This window comes from Leguminivora glycinivorella, chromosome 17 (assembly GCF_023078275.1).
Source record: "Leguminivora glycinivorella isolate SPB_JAAS2020 chromosome 17, LegGlyc_1.1, whole genome shotgun sequence".
Lineage (NCBI taxonomy): Eukaryota > Metazoa > Arthropoda > Insecta > Lepidoptera > Tortricidae > Leguminivora > Leguminivora glycinivorella.
The window spans coordinates 18,990,918-19,011,097 of NC_062987.1; the positions used below are offsets into that span (position 1 = coordinate 18,990,918).

Below are 20,180 nucleotides of genomic sequence, written 5' to 3' on the forward strand. Positions count from 1 at the left end.
TTGACCATGTCGCTACATAAATTAAAACTGAACTATATAAAATTGCGCAAGCCACCCCGCGCAGTAACACATCCTTCAATCTCATATCTTTCCCAATCATGCAGTCGTAAAGCCCGCCTTGATACGTAGGACATAAAGTTGGCATAACAAGATACGAGGTTGATATTCTGTATGTAGATTTGAGTGACCAGGGCCACGGATGTTTATACTATATAAGGAGGGGGCGGAGAGTACTAAGCATCAGTTGTGAGTCTTCAGAGGATCTACCAACATGAAATCTTTCGTAAGTTTTAAATTACGAGCAAAGATCTTATCGAGGACGCAATATAAGATTATCTTGACAGCACGTGACATAGATATTTTTTTTAAACTAAAAAATAATAATTAATTTATGCACAGTTTAAAAATAATTCCAAATTTATTAAAATGCCATGTTTTGATAACTTTTAACTGTGTAGGTAGTAAAATTTACCTACGTACATTTATTAAATTAAAAATTTATTTAAAAACGAATGAACGTATCAATTACTCCGTCAACAACCGATGTAAATTGTCCTTAGAGTTTTAAAGACATGCCAATAAGCTCAGTTGGCAGCGACTTTGACAGCCTCAGATTATCATCTTTAGTGTATAAAAATAGTTACTTACAATGTAGAAATGTTAATCAATTAGGAAGTCCCTTGCTGAGACTCAATTGACATCCTAACTTAACAATAAAATTGACTTTTGCCCGCGTCTCATAGGCGGTGAGGGTCACATCATCGCATTGCATCGTCCTCCTCAAGAATCTTAAGCTTACTAAGTCCTGTTTAGCTTGAAGCTTGAACTTTTCAGTACAACAGATTTTGCAGTTATATGTTTTTTTCTTCAGGCTTGCATCGTCCTCCTCGCAGCGGCGGCCGCGGCGGCCCCGGGCGCCGGACAGCGCGACAAGCGCGGCTACCTGTCCGGCTGGTCCTCGCTGGACCACGGCCTGGACTACGCGCCCGCCGCCTACAGCCTGCACGAGCCGCTGCACCTGAGCGTCGCGCCGGCGCACAAGATCGTCTCCTACAACAAGGTCGTGCATGAGCCCAAGGTCAGTCTTGTGTTGATACGCTCAATAACCTACCCTCGGTACAGTCAACCAATTGGAACCCTAGGCCACTGTACAACTATGTCATAGTGACGTTATAAATCGGATTGTAAGAAATCTCTTACTGCTTGTCATTTTGACATGGTTGTACAGTGGCCTAGGATTCCAATTGGTTGACTGTACATAGGTAGTGTGACATGTAATCGGCTGCTACCTCAATAATTTGAATGAATTTCAAAAGGAGTAAAAGTGCTAATTGAAAATTTAAGTACTCCTTTTGAAACCTCCAGTGGCTCTATTTGAAAATTTGTCTCACACAAATGAAAAAAGAGTTTATTAATATAATAAGATAAGAATGACCAGCTACTGCCTTGTAGCCAACAGTAGATTTGTGTTGCATCCATACAAAATAGCGATAAAGAGATATAACTACGATACCCTACAGAGAGTCAACTATTGTACTCATGACTATAGGCCCTGAGGTTTTCTGATAGAATTTTGTACACAAAAAAGTGTCATTTTTTTGCAGATAACCTAAACTACTAAACATTATGTCGCTTATGCTAAACATTTACTTTTTGTCTCCAGCTGGTGACTGTCAAGAAAATCGTGTCCGTCCCGAAGGTGGTGTCCGTTCCTAAGGTTGTCTCCGTGTCCAAGATCGTGGAGGAGCCCCAGATCATCAGCAGCTACGGATCTCTTGGATCTCACAGCAGCTATGGATCTCTTGGATCCCACAGCAGCTACGGATCCATTGGATCTCACAGCAGCTACGGATCTCTTGGATCCCACAGCAGCTACGGATCCCTTGGATCTCACAGCAGCTACGGATCCCTCGGATCCCACGGTTGGTGGTGAACTCAACCACATTATAGGAATATTTTAAATGATGCTAATAGTTAATATATTTTTTTAAACGAAGTTTATTTTCCTTTTATTCTTATCACAAGAGACAAGAGCAACCCTTATGTTTGAGGAGTAAGAGAACGAAAACTTTATGTCGTTTCGAACGTATTTTGATTTGATAATACGAGTATGTTTGAAATTAGATCTGGATTTGATGTAGATCCGATCTGTCAGTGAAAAAATTTCCATTTATTTGTAAAAGAAAATGTCACTTTTCACACTGACAGATCAACTGTTCAGATCTGTCTTTAATTATTATTTAAATAAATATCAGCCCGAAATATCGGTCTCGATATAGGTAGTTTTTGGACCCTAAAATGTTTGTCCTATACCTATTTCAAAAAGTCTGAAAAAATGTAAGATATTTAAGCCCAATCTTAAATTATTAATTTTTATTCAAAACGAAGAGAAATTGCATTTTTTTAATTATATATATTGATATTAAAATCACCTAGTGTGTCATAAATGTCATAATTATGTAGCAGCAAAAAATATAGCTAACCTACTCGAATACAGCAACATAATATCTGAAATAGATATTTCATTTGAAATATGATCTCGATAGGCTCAAAATTGAATCTGACCGAAATTTTTATTAATAACATCAAGATTACAACATTTTGAAGATATCGCAAGTCCGTGGAGCGATATTGACCTTGCTACGGCTAGGTCACAGTTACGAGGTGTACCACGTATACGTTTACGAGATGTTCACGTAATGTAAGTCACTTTCGATTTGCCACATTCGGAATGGCGCTTCATTTGACTTAAGGGGACTGCTGACTATCATTTCGCCGGTGTTGATGATGTTCTTATTATTCGTCATAGTTATACTGGATAACTGCTACAAATATAATCATCATTTTCCATATATAATTTGAAAAGTATTATTACCGGGGGCTCAAAAAATCCTAAAAATTGTAATTTATGCAAAAATGGTAGAATAATCCGTATCCTAGTATTTTTAAAAATCTAATTTTAACGCACTCCATAGCTATGGAAACCACACACTGAGCATACTTAATGACAATAAACAATAACATGGCCGGTTTGTCCAAATATCACGGACTGCAACCCGACTGCATCTTATGTGGATCGTTGCAGCCTGCAGTTTCCATACAACTTGCAACCGAACTGCATACACTATATTACCTACGAGTACCTGTCATCGTATTTAGATGTCACATTTCTAAACCGTCAGTTAACGTAAAAATGAAACGGAAAGTTACCTATTTGGTAATTCAAAACGCGTTGCTCTGTTTACTCATACGTACCGAGCACTTGTTTTTTATTAGGTTACTGTAATTTGATGCAAATCTTGTCTAATTTTATTACGTTGGCATTTCTGTAGCAACCACACCTTTTCAATTAAATAGTAACTGAATATAATACAACATTTATTTTGCAAATAGCACATTCAATTCATTGAGCCTGTGTGGTGACGGGTTACGAATTTCACCACCCCCTTTCTTCCCGTGGGTGTCGTAGAAGGCGACTATGGGATATGGGTTAAATTGTGGCGTAGGCGAGAGGCTGGCAACCTGTCACTGCAATGTCACAGTTTTCGTTTTCTTTCAACCCCTTATTTGCCAAGAGTGGCACTGAAGCTTTAGTAGTTTCATGTGTTCTGCCTACCCCTTTATGGGATACAGGCGTGATTGTATGTATGTATGTATGTACATTCAATTTCATTTCATTTTCATTTATATCGTTGTAAAATTCAAGGAAAATCATAAAAGGAACAGACGGCCCGATTCAAACTTTAAGATAACTCTCATTTTAACCTCTAAATTCGATATTGAATAGATCATATAAGTCTGTCTAAAATGACGTTTGTTCAGAAAAAACTTAACTTAAGGTACTGTACCCTAACGTAACCGATCGATATCATACCTACCTAGGTAGAGCTAAATATCTGACGTACCTATCTTAAAGTTCATCGAACTGTTAGCCGTTATTCACAGTGTAGTGAAGCGCGCTGTTTTTTTATATACCACACGGTAGCAAAGAAGCATACAGCCCGCCTGATGATAAGCGGTCACCGTAGGTATCCTATGGGCGCCTGCAATGCTAGTGTTACGCGTTGGCGTCCCTTTAGACATCCCCATACATTTTATATTCTAGGTTTTGTGGTAGGTACTGACAGCTCATTTATACACAGATAATGTTTTCATATCTTTTAGGTATGCACTTGGCCAACGAGCTAAAGTACTGGCTCTATACCATAATCAAAAGCCAAGGACTCTTTGGTACCCATGGTGTAATAAAAAACATGATTGTATCTCATCCTCTTCCTAGCACCAAGGCAACAAGTCAAAGTATGTCGAAACATGCAAGTGATACCACAAGGCTACTTATTCCGAACGAATTAAATTGGCTGTTAAGTTAAACTACGTATCTAATTGCAATAACTAGAGGTTTGGACGAGGATTAGTTGACCACTAATGGAGGATCGTAATCATAGTAATAAATGTTGATTATACCTCTTTAGTTTGAAGTTTGAAGGACTGCACTTTCATTCAAATAAGATTCTTGAAGAGTTCGTTAACATACTTGTAGATAGGTATGTTAACGAACATACAACAGTTCCGCGAACTCGTTATTAATTTTGGATTCGAATGTTTTAACCTTTTTAGGGTTCCGTAGTCAACTAGGAACCCTTATAGTTTCGCCATGTCTGTCTGTCTGTTAGCACTAGAAAGCTGAAATTTGGTACCAATATGTATATCAATCACGCCGACAAAGTGCAAAAATAAAAAATGGAAAAAAATGTTTTATTAGATACCCCCCCTACATGTAAAGGGGGGGCTGATATTTTTTTTCATTCCAACCCCAACGTGTGTTATTTGTTGGATAGGTATTTAAAAATGAATAAGGGTTTACAAAGATCGTTTTTTGATAATATTAATATTTTCGGAAATAATCGCTCCTAAAGGAAAAAAAGTGCGTCCCCCCCCTCTAACTTTTGAACCATATGTTCAAAAAATATGAAAAAAATCACAAAAGTAGAACTTTATAAAGACTTTCTAGGAAAATTATTTTGAACTTGATAGGTTCAGTAGTTTTTGAGAAAAATACGGAAAACTACGGAACCCTACACTGAGCGTGGCCCGACACGCTCTTGGCCGGTTTTTAAGGAAGGTTAGATAGATAGATAAATAAATAGAATACTCTTTATCGGCACACCTGAGCAAAAGATACAAAAAAAATATACAGTGGAGACAAAACAAATTATTATAAATAGAGGCAGACAACAGACGGTCTTATCGGTAAAGAGCGATCTCTACCAGACCACCAACCAAATCAAAGGTTAATATATTTTCCTAAGGTTTACTGTCAATTTATTCAAATATAGTCGGAAAAAATCAATACACTGGCTATGAGCTCGATTCGAAAACACTGCATAGTGAGTTGTTCAACGCAATGTTTGGTGAAATTGTCTCTCTCTGATTACCATACCTATTTTAGGGCTACTTCTCGTGGGACGCGAGGGTGGGTCGCTAGTCGCTAGTAATGTTAATATAGTTAATAGCGGCTCCATGTATCTACATAAAACTTGACTTAGGTTCCATGACACAGGTTCTATGTGGAAGTAAAGTATACCTATACCAATAAGTATAAAATGACATTACCTATAAATTAATTAGGGTGTGCTAATACTTCTAATTACAATTCTTAACTTTAAGTTCCTAAAATATTGGCTTCCCGGTCAGACTTCCGGTTAGAGATAATAAGGTGGAATGAAATAAGGAAACGCCAAGGCTAAATTAAATGTAATATATTAAATTTTCCTATAATTAGTTGGTTGTTCACCACCAGCCGTGGGATCCGATGGATCCGTAGCTGCTGTGAGATCCAAGGGATCCGTAGCTGCTGTGAGATCCAAGAGATCCGTAGCTGCTGATGATCTGGGGCTCCTCCACGATCTTCGACACGGAGACGACCTTGGGAATGGTCACCACCTTCGGGACGGACACGATTTTCTTCACCTCCACGATCTAAAGATAAACAAGGATGATGTTATGAAATAAAATTTTATGATTGAAGTTTTGTAGTGTCTGATCAGGTTCTTCTTGTGAAGATGGATCACGCCTCTCGTTATATCTTAAAGGTTAAATGACAACCAGGAAATATTTAACAAGAGAAAGAGTTGCCTCATTCCTGTTCTTTTGTTTCATAAATTAGTTTGGTTGGAACAATAGATGATCGATAGATGGCTGAAGTGGTAAGTGAGAAGGTTCTTGTTAGATAGATATGTTCACTACTCATTTAAATATATACTATTAGAAATATATTGTGATAGCGTAGGTATTTCTAATTATAATTGTATGACGTTGGGCTCGCCAACGAATTAGTTCTTCCACCTCCAAGTTCTTCCTAACTCTCCAAGAGCCTCTCGTCTCGCAGGGCCTAAAATCTTTCTTTTTTTTTATGAAATAGGCAGCAAACGAGCATACGAGCCGCCTGATGGTAAGCAGTCATCGCCGCCCATGGACATAAGCAACATCATGGGAGCTACTTATGCGTTGCCGACCTTTGAGAACCCTAAATACCTGCCTCTTGAAGAACCCCATGTCATACTCGTATGTGTTTCTGAAGATCTTCTGAAGATAAAGCGAGATGGAATAGTGATAACTTCCAGCTTTAAGCTAATATAATGGGGACTGACCTTGGGCTCATGCACGACCTTGTCGTAGGAGACGATCTTGTGCGCCGGCGCGACGCTCAGGTGCAGCGGCTCATGCAGGCTGTAGGCGGCGGGCGCGTAGTCCAGGCCGTGGTCCAGCGAGGACCAGCCGGACAGGTAGCCGCGCTTGTCGCGCTGCCCGGCGCCCGGGGCCGCCGCGGCCGCCGCTGCGAGGAGGACGATGCAAGCCTGAAGAAAAAACCATATAACTGCAAAATCTGTTTAGTAACCAAGGCTTGTAGTGAAGAGTTCAAGCTAGACGGGACCACAGTATAATAAAGAGTACTATCGTACAGTATGGCCACTCCCGCTCCCCGCTGGAAGTGCCGCCCACCCCCTCTCGGTTACTTTACAGTTACCGCCTGTCAAAAACGCGAACAGTCGACCTGTCATGTCTCACTCATACAAGCATGGTACGCGTTCAGCTACACGAGCTTAGACTGTGTACTAGGAAGTAGGAACGCGCCTCTTTCATATATTTGATCGCCAGTGTCCGAGATTTGACGGGACTTAGCTTAGGATTCTCGTTTGGAATCTGAAGAAATATAGTTGCCTTGAATTGAAGAGGAGGAAACCGTGATCGATCTTTCGGTAAAATTTTATTTTTAAATAGTCCACCATTTGTGAAAATTATATATCGCGCAACCAGACCCATCGAGATTTGCATAGGAAGGAAATCCATAAATCTCTGATTCAGATTTACCAAACACAGTCTTCAAAAAAATATATATATTCATACTCAGCGCTGACCCAATATCAATTATGTAAGTCACTAAGGCATAGATGCAAGAGATTAGGAATATATTCCAAAAATGAAAATATTGCACATTTCCAGGCCGCAAGGCCTATCACAAAATCCTTTCTTGGTCGAACTTCCTATTATAGTACCAAAAAGTACTTAAATAGCAATTTTGTCACTTAACATTTAACACCACTGTACTATTTCTTTTAATTAAACTTACGAAAGATTTCATGTTGGTTTGGTAGCTTCGTCAGAACACACAGAGCAACTGATGCTATGACCATCTCGCCCCCTCCTTATATATGAATATACATTCGAGGCCTCGGTCATTTTGCAAAACCGAATGTCATTTACCCAAACTCGTATCTCCCTTCAGCGACAAACATGAATATGAACATTATTTTTAAAAAGTTTAAAGTAACTTTTAAGAATAGAGAGTGGAAAGAGATGTGAGTTTTATGAAGGATTGAGATATGCGCAGGGTGTCTTGCGCAATTTTAATTAGATCGCTATACAGTCACATCTTTAAATATATGGTCAATGAAACGATTTGGATATTTGGGTTCAAGTATGGTTGAACTATGTTACTTTCAAATAGGTATAGGTAGGCAAAATCTGAAATTAAAACTTGTCTTAAAAATAACACCCCTTTTCACATCGGCTGCATGGCATGTATTGGGTTGGTAAGAAAGTAATGAGCGAATCATAACCAATATTGTAATTTTTATTTAATTTATTATTTTAATCATTTATCAAAAATATAACGGCCTTCGTTATCTACTACTTGTCTCCATCGTTCTGGTAAAGAATGAATAGCATCGGCGAAGAAGTTCTTAGGTTTAGATTCAAAAAACTCAGCTATGTACTGTCGTAGATGGGCTTGATCATCGAACTTTTTTTCATTCAAGGCATTGCTTAGCGATCTGAACAATGCGTAATCCGTAGGTGCCAAGTCTGGAGAGTACGGTGGATGAGGTATCTTTCCAACCTAGCTCCAATAGCTTTAGCCGAGTCACTTTTGTAATGTGTGGGCGAGCATTATCGTGTAAGAAAAAAACTTTAGCATGCTGTGGACGATTCTGACAGATTTTTTGGTTTAAATTTTCAAACTGATTACAGTATATTGATGCGGTAACAGTCATTCCACTTGGTAGGAGTTCCCAGTGAATAATACCATGAATATCCCACCAAACGGACAGCATAACTTTTTTCGGGTGAGGCTCTGTTTTTGGTGCCTCTATTCCTTTTTCGTTTGGAGCTAGCCACTGACGTTTGCGTGTGTGATTTATATATAAGACCCATTTTTCATCTCCAGTGATAAGATGGTCCAACCAGTTGAATGTGCGGCGAAAAGACAGAAGTTGTATGCAGATATCGGCACGGCGGTTTAGTTGATCTCTATCAAGTTCGTGCGGTATCCAAACACTGTATTTGTAGTTTTTTCCCAACTCGTGTAAATGTGTTTCTATGGTGACATGAGAGCAGCCTAACTCGGTAGCAAGAGTACGACTCGTTAGCCTCGGATCTCCTTCAATTAAGGTTTTTAATTTGGCTACATCAATCTTCACCGGTCGACCAGACTTAGGTTGATCTGATAATGAAAAGTCGCCACTACGAAACCGCTGGAACCATCGTTTCGCCGTGGCCTCAGACACAACTTCAGGAGCAACACGCTGACATATATTACGCACTGCTTCGGCGGCTGAATGGCCAGACTGAAATTCATATAGTAAGCAATGCCTTACATGCACTTTAATTCGTCCATTTTCTTCCTTATATTAGCTCGGCGACAGCTAGTGAATGACTGACGAGAAACTGTGCGACTCGTCCTTTATATACTTTCGACCATAGAAGATTCTAGAACTCTCTCAAAAATTTTATGTGGAATTCAATCGATCGCTCATTACTTTCTTACCAACCCAATATTTTATGACTCATAAGGGGTGAAGGGGGTGTAAGGCTCATAAGAAATATATATAAGGGATGAGTTGCGCTATAACAAGGAAATGCTGCCAGCAGCAGCAGCTATTTTATTTGGATATAAGCTAGCTATTAAGTTTTAAGCTTAGTCGTAGTTTTTATATGTAAAGGGGTAATTTATATTTGTACACTAAAAATGGCACAAACAAGACAAACTAAGTTTTTTATTCAGTATTTTGTCAATTTTACCCTTACAAAGTACAGAAAGAGGCATGACCTTATTTCTCCAATTTCATGAAAGGTTTTATAGGAACTTCAATTTTATTAAAGCGTTAAAAATAGCCAAGGTACAGTCAGCTCCCGAACGTAATAATGCCTAATACAGAAGTGCCTCAACTGTTCAATTCAACGTCTTCTTCTAATCTAATATTTCTAGTTTAAAAACATGCAAAGGACGTCAATAAATATAATAATTATTGAAAAGATAAAGAGATGGGGTATAGATTAATTATGTAATATCAGAGAAAAGAGACTAACAAAGAATGGGAACTCCGTAGTCCAATTTATATGTTTGACTCGTAAAACAATAGATGGCATTACTATACTCTCGCGATAAATGGTATTGTTCAATTCACGAAATAATTTCATTTAAATGACCCAAGTCGTAATATTTAAAAATTTGGAACTTATCCATACAACATTATCATTATATAACACCGAAATTTACAAAAACAATTAAGTAAACATTAAATAAATGTCATATACAAAGAAAAAGTGACCAAGGCCTCCAAGTGTTCCGAGCTGGAATCGAACCAGCGTACTCCGTTAACCGGACGGATGCCTGTAAAACCACTCGGCCATCGGATCACGAAAGCAGGGGTCGAAATTTCCAAGTATATGACACAATTACCGAAGGCTTGGCGCCCCCCGCCATCTCTGAGGTAGAACCGAAACTAGTTCGACCTCCTAACTGAATCAACACATGTGATTACGAGCTAGCGAACAATTAAGTATTTTTTTACCAATCGGGATTTTTCGTACAGTTCGCATCAGAGTAAAGGACCCCCCCTAGGAAAGGACATGTAAGAGTTACAGTTTTTCGTCAGCATCGGTAAGAGGACAGTTAGTGTAGCGGCTACTCCGTCCGATTCTCGAACGTGAGGTCTTCGGTTCCAATCCCCAGATTGGCATAACTTTTTGTATTTTTTCTTGTTTTACTCTGTTACTTTTTTTATTATAATATTTATAATTAAGAAAAGTAACAAATTTTCTTTATTATAATATTTATAATAAAGAAATCTTTGCTTAAATAAACATGAGGTATACAGAAAAAGAAAGGCACTTTGCTAAAAATAAAATTATTTATTTACTTAAACATAAATTTTCGTAACGTTTATTAATAAACTTCAAAATAATAACACGAGCTTTTTTATTAGGGTTCCGTAGTCAACTAGGAACCCCTATAGTTTCGCCATGTCTGTCTGTCCGTCCGTCCGTCCGTCCGCGGATAATCTCAGTAACCGTTAGCACTAGAAAGCTGATATTTGGTACCAATATGTATATTAATCACGCCAATAAAGTGCAAAAATAAAATATGGAAATTTTTTGTTTTATTAGTGTGGGTCCCGCTATATGTAAAGTGGAGGCTTATATTTTTTTTCATTCCTACCCCAACGTGTGATATATTGTTGGATAGGTATTTAAAAATGAATAAGGGTTTACTAAGATCGTTTTTTGATAATATTAATATTTTCGGAAATAATCGCTCCTAAAGAAAAAAAAGTGCGTCCCCCCCCTCTAACTTTTGAACCATAAGTTTAAAAAATATGAAAAAAATCACAAAAGTAGAACTTTATAAGGACTTTCTAGGAAAATTGTTTTGAACTTGATAGGTTCAGTAGTTTTTGAGAAAAATACGGAAAACTACGGAACCCTACACTGAGCGTGGCCCGACACGCTCTTGGCCGGTTTTAGTCATACCTACTTGTTATGGAGAATTTTTGGCCAAAAGCTGCACTTTTGGATGGAAGCAAGCCGCTTTGCATGGTGATAGTAGACATCATAGTAAACGATTTTTCCCGAGAATGTCGAAATTTCATCCCTTAGGAAACCGAGCGTAGCGAGGTGTTTTATGAAAATGAAAAAAATTCTATATTTTTATTGTACCGTCCGATTTTGACAAAACGTATCTCAAATGAAAGGTATTGCTTTATGTAATTTAAAAAAAAATTAAAACAAAAATTATTATAAAAAAAGTAAGAAAAAAATTAAAAAAAGTAAATTTACGTCTCGCACTGAATAACTTCAAAGGGTGACAGACAAAATGTACAATGTCGATATATGAGTTTTTTTAAATCAAAGACAGATAAATTCATAGTAGACACGGTATAATATCGATATATGAATTTTTTAAATTAAAGACATCATATAAACATTTTTTTACGAGGATATAAAAATTTGGTCTCTTAGAAAGCCGAGAGTAGCGAGGTCTGTTACGAAAAACAAAAAAAAACAGTTTTTTTATTGGATCGTCTTTCTAAGGGTTTCTAAGGGATGATTTTTTTATATCCTTGGAAATAATCGTTTAATATGATGTCTATTACCAATGCATACTTATAACTGTAAGAAAAATATAATGTCTCTGACTTTCTAGCCAAGGAATTTATAAGCGACCATATAAACAAACTAAGCCAAATTTGACAACTCGTATCTTAAAAACTACTGATCCGATTTCGACTCGGTTTTTAGTTTATAATCATGAATCTATTTTTCTTTAATGAAAAAAATTCGTATATCGATATTATACATCGTGTCTACCGTTTTTTGTGATACGAAAATTTAAGTTTTTTTTTAAATCTTACATTTTTTTCCAATTTTTTCACTATTTTTTTTAAGTTACATAAAGCAATACCTTTCAATTGAAATATGTTTTGTCAAAATCGGACGACGGACATTTTTTTTTCGGTTTTCGTAACAGACCTCGCTACGGGATGAAATTATGATATCCTCGGATTTTTTTATTTTAGAGTTGTACTGTACATGTACTTTTCTGTGTAAGAAAAATATATTATTTTTGACTTTCTGGCAAAGGAATTTCAAAGTGGCCATATAAAGCAAATTTTCCCAAATTTGGCAACTTGTATCTTAAAAAATGCTAATCCGATTTCGTTGCTGTCTTTAGTTTTCAACTATGAATTTATCTGTCTTTGATATAAAAAAACTCATATATCAAAAAACAAAAAATGAAAAAAAAAATAAAACAAGTAAATTTACGTCTCGCACTAAATAACTTCAAAGAATGACAGACAAAATGTACAATGTCGTACATTTTGTCTGTCATTCTTTGAAGTTATTCAGTGCGAGATGTAAATTTACTTTTTTTATTTATTATTATTTTTTCTTTTTTTTTAAATTACATAAAGCAATACCTTTCATTTGAGATACGTTTTGTCAAAATTGGACGATACAATAAAAAGATACAATTATTTTTCATTTTCATAAAACACCTCACTACTAGGGAATGCAGAACCGGTACCAGTCCCAGAACCGGGACTGAGATTTCCGGTACTGGGGAAGAACCGGAAAATCCCGGTACTTCGGTACTTTTTGGTACTGAGGGTTTACTAGTACATTTGTTGAGGTTACATACCTACAATTTAATGTTCCTACTATACAACTCATGATTTAAATAATTAATATGACCTATTATTTTATTCCGTCCTCTTGACTTCGGCGGCAAGTGATTAGAGAGTCGAGTAGGTATAGGACCTATACCTATGGGTTTTATAAACAGACAACAGGTAGGCGCGAACAATACTTACTTTTCTATGATAAAATAATAAATATACGTATTATAGGACATTCTTAAACAGATTGACTGAACCCCACGGTAAGCTCAAGAAGGCTTGTGTTGTGGGTACTCAGACAACGATATACATATATAATATACAAATACTTAATATACATAGAAAACATCCATGACTCAGGAACAAATATCTGTGCTCATCACACAAATAAATGATTCAACTTCAAATCATACTTATTTCTAATATTCAATTATGTATATATAAAAAAAAATAAAAAACAACAATATAACTGTTTTTCAAACACATAAAAAAAATCCGGAGCTGGGTTTCGAACTCGAGATCACAGACGTGCAAGTCAAATACACTAACCCCTAAGCCAATAAACAAGGAGCCGCCCGGCTCAAAATATTGGATCATATTCAGATATGGTTACTCGGCAATGTAATTCATTATTATCTCACTAGACGGCACTTTTAAACATTGAAAATAGCGCCATCTGTAAATAACTCGAAAACTAAGAGGTACCAGCGACGATAACTCGCGTTAAGTAGGCCGTGTAGCGATGTACTGAGTTACATGTCTTCCTTTATTTAGTTAGTCTATGGTAATATGTAACTTAATCTAAGCTATTGTTACACAAAAAAATGAAGTAAGAAAGTGAAATGTGTGTATGACAAACACCATATTTCATTTTACATTATTAATAGCAACACTTTCTCATTGAAAATGCTATTTCAAGTAGTAGGTTATAACTAAATAAAAACTAAGCCTATAAATAATAATAAAAACGAATAAAGTTAAGCTTCGTTCTTTATCAATGATGTCCAATATCACAGATTTCTAAAACAGTTAAAATTTGCAAAAAATAACTAATTCATTTCATCATTATTGACATAAATATGCTATCTGCTACCATTATGCTATCTGTGCTACTAACTCATCTTAATTGAAATCCTCAAACAAAATTAAACCTTATTTATATATTTTAAACTGTCATATCGTTGGTAAAGTTTTATATAACTTATAAATAAAAATATTTGACCGCATAATTAGTGGCTAGGCAGAGTATATAAATGAGTTCAAGGGCACAATTTGTGTATTAAATTAAATACATAATAATGATTCATTAATCATGCCATCACGGGCCATGGCGCCTAAGCCTCTACTACATGTATTTTAATTTTAGAGTAAGTACCTACGTTATTGTAAAACTTAAAAGTTCACGGAAAATAACATTACAGGGTGAAAAAAAAAACTCCAAACTTATTAGAGGAAACCATACATACTTTTTCAGTAAAGTTTATTTACATCTATATCATTAAGTTCTCTTTAATTATAATTATGCTTAGGAGCGATAAGCAAATGGCCTGTAGAAATCTGAATCAGCAAGTGCATCGTCTTAAATACTTGAATTTACTTAGACTATATCTGTGCATATTGTAGAATATTTATATTATATGGATGTAGATAAAGTTAAGTCATTATGCAACTGTTCGCAATTAGGCATTAAAACACGAGTGGTGTTTAATGAAACGAGCCGAAAGGAGAGTTTCTTAATAAGACGATCATCATCATCATCATCCTAGCGTTCTCCCGGCATTTTTTCATGGGAGCCTGGGGTCCGATGTGACAACTAATCTAATTTTTCATAACAAGACGATACGAGTCATTTAATGCACTAGTCACATATAATAGTACATTACGACACTAGTGCGAAAAAAAGGAAGTTCGAAACGAGTGGCGATAAACGCACGTGTATCGAACGACGTTTTTCAGTACAGATGAGCCTCCGAAGTTTCGACCTGGCATATAATGAACCACTTCTCGCACTAGTGCGTAAAAAAACACCATCTGTACTGAAAATAATCATTACGCTTTTTCGAACGTATTTTAAATCCCGACAACTTATGGCTTTACGATGATCATTATACTTAGCACGCATTAGTTACAACATGCTACTTCTTTGTTTACGTTTTGTCTTACAGCCATTTTTAGGGTTCCGTAGTCAACTAGGAACCCTTATAGTTTCGCCATGTCTGTCTGTCCGTCCGTCCGTCCGCGGATAATCTCAGTAACCCTTTGCACTAGAAAGCTGAGATTTGGTATCAATACGTATATCAATCACGCCAACAAAGTGCAAAAATAAAAAATGGGAAAAAATGTTTAATTAGGGTACCCCCCCTACATGTAAAGTGGGGGCTGAATTTTTTTTCATTCCAAACCCAATGTGTGATATATTGTTGGATAGGTATTTAAAAATGAATAAGGGTTTACAAAGATCGTTTTTTGATAATGTTAATATTTTTGGAAATAATCGCTCCTAAAGGAAAAAAAAGTGCGTCCCCCCCTTTAACTTTTGAACCATATGTTTGAAAAATATGAAAAAAATCACAAAAGTAGAACTTTATAAAGACTTTCTAGGAAAATTGTTTTGAACTTGATAGGTTCAGTAGTTTTTGAGGAAAACTACGGAACCCTACACTGAGCGTGGCCCGACACGCTCTTGGCCGGTTTTTTGAAGGGATTATCGATTTTTTTTTTGAGTTTTAACTAAAAATAATAGTATCTTTGCAATATTTAAGTACCTACTGTAGGGGGGCGGAATGAGACGCCAAGTAGGAACCAGTTGTTTATTGGTTTAACTTCCAATATTACAAATAATCATCATACAAGTGGAGTACCTAGCTAAACATGAGTTGAAGGTCCTCAGGGACGACCACTGCAAGACCAAAGGCCAACCGATTATGAAGCTTATGGGCGGTCCGTGTAGACGGTCTCGACCCGTGCTTCATTTGTTGGTTGGACTTGGGGCATAGCAGAGGCCGTCTCCCAAGCTAGACCACTAGCTAACAACTGACTGATCGGCGGCCGCGCGGCGCCTTTTATTACGGTTTCCCCGCCGCCTGCGCTGCCTGCGCCGCTCGGAGTACTTCGCGCGCGCTCGGGCCGGTCGATCCGCTGAGCGCGACGGGTGATGGTGTGCGAGCGAGAAAGTATTCGAGCCCGCGCGCTCGTGCGTGGTAATGTTATTCTGTCTCGCTACATTCTCCCCCTCTGGTACTCTTTAACGTCCCGTAAGAGTACCAGGAATAGCAGGAGTTATTGTCTCTCCCTCTGGTACGTGAGTAGAACAAATTCTTCAGTTTCGTCATGTTACAGAACTGCTTGATAAGGTTTTCTTCGGAACCCTCCCCTGGAGTGAAGCTGGTCCGATAGTGTCCATAGTGCAATTCAACTCTGTATTGATGTATCTGAAGATTCTTCCGTTGCTACCTCCTTTGTAAATAATTCGCCACTTACAGCCTTATTGTAGGGTAAGAGCGACTTTTTTTTTCGAGTGCGGGTAGTTTCCATTGTCGCAGGTCCGACAGTACATTTCATTCATGGGCCCTACTTGGGCGAAAGTTATGATCGGGGCGGTACGCATCGGCATTCTCACCCCTTACTTTGTCGATAGACTAACGGCTAACCGAATATGAGCTTATGGGCGGTCCGTGTAGACGGTCTCGACCCGTCGTGATCATTTGGTGGTTAGGCTTGAGGCATAGCATGGGCCGTCTCTCATGCTTGACCGGTAGGTCACAACTGAATTAGTTTGTCTTGCTGCATTCTCCCCCTCTGGTACTCTGTGACGTCCCGTAAGAGTACCAGGAATAACAGGATCCATGTACAGCTAATTGTCTTCCAGTTTCTCGTTGACGCAGCATTGCTAGTGAGGGTGTTCGCCAGAACCCTCCCCTGCACCAAAACTATACTCGTAGAAATTGCGTAGTTTTTGCCTCTTGTAGTGATTTTGTTCCCTCTTGACTTTTCCATTGTCCTACTTGTTTTTAAGTTGGGCGCCAGAATGTAGGGGGGCGGAATGAGACGCCAAGTAGGAACCAGTTGTTTATTGGTTTAACTTCCAATATTACAAATAATCATCATACAAGTGGAGTACCTAGCTAAACATGAATTGAAGGTCCTCAGGGACGACCACTGCAAGACCAAAGGCCAACCGATTATGAAGCTTATGGGCGGTCCGTGTAGACGGTCTCGACCCGTGCTTCATTTGTTGGTTGGACTTGGGGCATAGCAGAGGCCGTCTCCCAAGCTAGACCACTAGCTTGACTAGCTAGAGAATGACTGATCGGCGACCGCGCGGCGCCTTTTATTACGGTTTCCGCGCCGCCTGCGCTCCCCGCGCCGCTTGGAGTCCATCGCGCGCGCTCGGGTCGATCGGTCCGCTGATCGTGACAGGTAGTGATGTGCGAGCGAGAAAGTATTCGGATCCGCGCGCTCGCGCGTGATGTTATTTTGTCTCGCTACACTACTTAATTTTGACAGTATGCACTAAAAGCTAATTTGGTGCCAGAAAAGATTATTTAAGTGTTATAATTTAGGGCAGACAGGAACTCAGGAGTTGTTTGAATGCTAGTTAAAGACATGCGTAGTGAAACCAAGATACATATCTGAAATTATGCCTATGAGTAATGCTGAAATTTTTGTTTTTTCAGTTTTTTAAATGACGTGATAATTTCATCCAGACGAATAATATATTATTATGAAATGAAATGAAATGAAATATTTATTTTCCAAGTAGGCATATTACAATGCGCTTATGAACGTCAAATAAAGCTACGCCGGCTCTAACCCTACGCCTCAGCCTCGAGAAGATTTCAGTCCCCCCTCAGTTGGAGGGGGGTATCCACTATGGGACCGGCAAGAAACTCGGCAGGCCACTTCTTTTCAAAACATTACATCTTATAATTAACATGCATTAAAAAAACCGGCCAAGAGCGTGTCGGGCCACGCTCAGTGTAGGGTTCCGTAGTTTTCCGTATTTTTCTCAAAAACTACTGAACCTATCAAGTTCAAAACAATTTTCCTAGAAAGTCTTTATAAAGTTCTACTTTTATGATTTTTTTTCATATTTTTTAAACATATGGTTCAAAAGTTAGAGGGGGGGGGGACGCACTTTTTTTTTCCTTTAGGAGCGATTATTTCCGAAAATATAAATATTATCAAAAAACGATGTTAGCAAACCCTTATTCATTTTTAAATACCTATCCAACAATATATCACACGTTAGGGTTGGAATGAAAAAAAAATTCAGCCCCCACTTTACATGTAGGGGGAGTACCCTAATAAAACATTTTTTTCCATTTTTAGGGTTCCGTAGTCAACTAGGAACCCTTATAGTTTCGCCATGTCTGTCTGTCCGTCCGTCCGTCCGTCCGTCCGTCCGTCCGTCCGTCCGTCCGTCCGTCCGTCCGTCCGTCCGCGGATAATCTCAGTAACCGTTAGCACTAGAAAGTTGAAATTTGGTACCAATATGTATATCAATCACGCCAACAAAGTGCAAAAATAAAAAGTGGAAAAAAATGTTTCATTAGGGCACCCCCCCTACATGTAAAGTGGGGGCTGATATTTTTTTTCATTCCAACCCCAACGTGTGATATATCGTTGGATAGGTATTAAAAAATGAATAAGGGTTTACTAATATCGTTTTTTGATAATATTAATAGTTTCGGAAATAAAGGAAAAATAAAAAAAATAAAGGAAAAAAAAGTGCGTCCCCCCCCCTCTAACTTTTGAACCATATGTTTAAAAAATATGAAAAAAATCACAAAAGTAGAACTTTATGAATACTTTCTAGGAAAATTGTTTTGAACTTGATAGGTTCAGTAGTTTTTGAGAAAAATACGGAAAACTACGGAACCCTACACTGAGCGTGGTCCGACACGCTCTTGGCCGGTTTTTTTTATTTTTGCACTTTGTCGGCGTGATTCATATACATATTGGTACCAAATTTCAGCTTTCTAGTGCTAACGGTTACTGAGATTATCCGCGGACGGACGGACGGACGGACGGACAGACAGACATGGCGAAACTATAAGGGTTCCTAGTTGACTACGGAACCCTAAAAACGAGATACAATTTAATCAGCAAAAATATTCATCAAAAAAGAAATATTAACAGACTAGGAACCTACTCTATGGAAATTCATTTCAGTAAATTATACAAAGTACAAAACTACTATGATTAATAAGAGATGTTAGAGATGTATAGAGTCTCTAAGTGTTAAAGTACATCTAAAAAAAAGAAAAATTATACATGATGAAGAAAAAAAAAACGAACTGGTACAAATAAAAGATAACTAAACTAACTTTAGAGTTGTAAAAGACTCTTGATGTCTCAACTAAAGAAAAAAAAATTAGATATACTTAATCTATTAGGTACCATTGGAGTTAAAATAAGGAGGAGATATTCAAGATACGAGTTTAAATTCCTACAACCTTCGTGTCTGTCCACCTTGTAGTGAGCCTTCTCACGGTACACACAATTCATTGCCATTATAATCCTTCACTTGGTTGTCCGCTTTTCTCACGATAATTCTGATACTGTTAGAATTTTGCTAAATAGTGTTGTTAACAAAAACCTTATCTTTATCATAATCATAGTATTTCGACGACCGGTCTGGCTCAGTCGGTAGTGACCCTGCCTACTAAGCCGCGGTCCTGGGTTCGCATCTCGGTAAGGGCATTTATTTGTGTGATGAGCACAGATATTTCTTCCTGAGCCATGGATGTTTTCTATGTACATAAGTATTTGTATATTGTATATATCGTTGTCTGAATACCCACAATACAAGCCTTCTTGAGCTTACCGTAGGACTCAATCAATCTATGTATATAAGAACGTCCTATAACATTTATTTTTATTATTGTATTTATTTATAATGTAATGTAATATTAACTATAAAACTCCCGTGAGACTCATACATATTTAAAAATATTTTAAGCGGGTTACTCACGTATTAAGTCGATATAGCGTTCGACATGTTTCGGTTCAATTTCGAGAACCTTTCTCAAGAGTGGCGACACCCCGCCTTTACATGTCGAGAGCGCGACGCATACTGCGGGCGCTTGCTCGGTGCGCGCGGACTTAATACGTGAGTAACCCGCTTAAAATATTTTTAAAAATGTAATGTAATAGTTATGCACTTTAATAACTGCCGCTTTTCAATGACAAACGTGCGTGTTACTACCTAATAATCATTTA

The 20,180-nt window shown here is 37.7% G+C and overlaps 2 protein-coding genes across 2 annotated transcripts; one reads left to right on the forward strand and one right to left on the reverse strand.

Moving 5' to 3' along the window:
- Positions 1-233: 233 nt before the first annotated feature.
- LOC125235327 (protein transport protein sec9-like) lies at positions 234-1,996 on the forward strand. The gene is made up of 3 exons (XM_048141864.1): positions 234-283; positions 872-1,078; positions 1,664-1,996. Exons 1-3 carry the CDS (start codon positions 272-274, stop codon positions 1,931-1,933), a joined length of 489 nt encoding a protein of 162 aa, XP_047997821.1. The 5' UTR covers positions 234-271; the 3' UTR covers positions 1,934-1,996.
- Positions 1,997-5,744: 3,748 nt separating this feature from the next.
- LOC125235497 lies at positions 5,745-7,709 on the reverse strand. The gene is made up of 3 exons (XM_048142070.1): positions 7,631-7,709; positions 6,651-6,857; positions 5,745-5,979 (listed from the first exon to the last, which is right to left on the reverse strand). The coding sequence occupies exons 1-3, from the start codon at positions 7,640-7,642 to the stop codon at positions 5,791-5,793; spliced, it is 408 nt and encodes a 135-aa protein (XP_047998027.1). The 5' UTR covers positions 7,643-7,709; the 3' UTR covers positions 5,745-5,790.
- Between the last annotated feature and the right edge of the window lie 12,471 nt (positions 7,710-20,180).

Bases quoted from the DNA above. Each gene is read 5' to 3' on its own strand.
- LOC125235327 (XM_048141864.1), top strand. The intron at 1,079-1,663 runs GTCAGTCTTGTG...TTTTGTCTCCAG, and splicing joins AGGTCGTGCATGAGCCCAAG to CTGGTGACTGTCAAGAAAAT.
- LOC125235497 (XM_048142070.1), bottom strand. The intron at 5,980-6,650 runs GTCAGTCCCCAT...GTTTATCTTTAG, and splicing joins AGGTCGTGCATGAGCCCAAG to ATCGTGGAGGTGAAGAAAAT.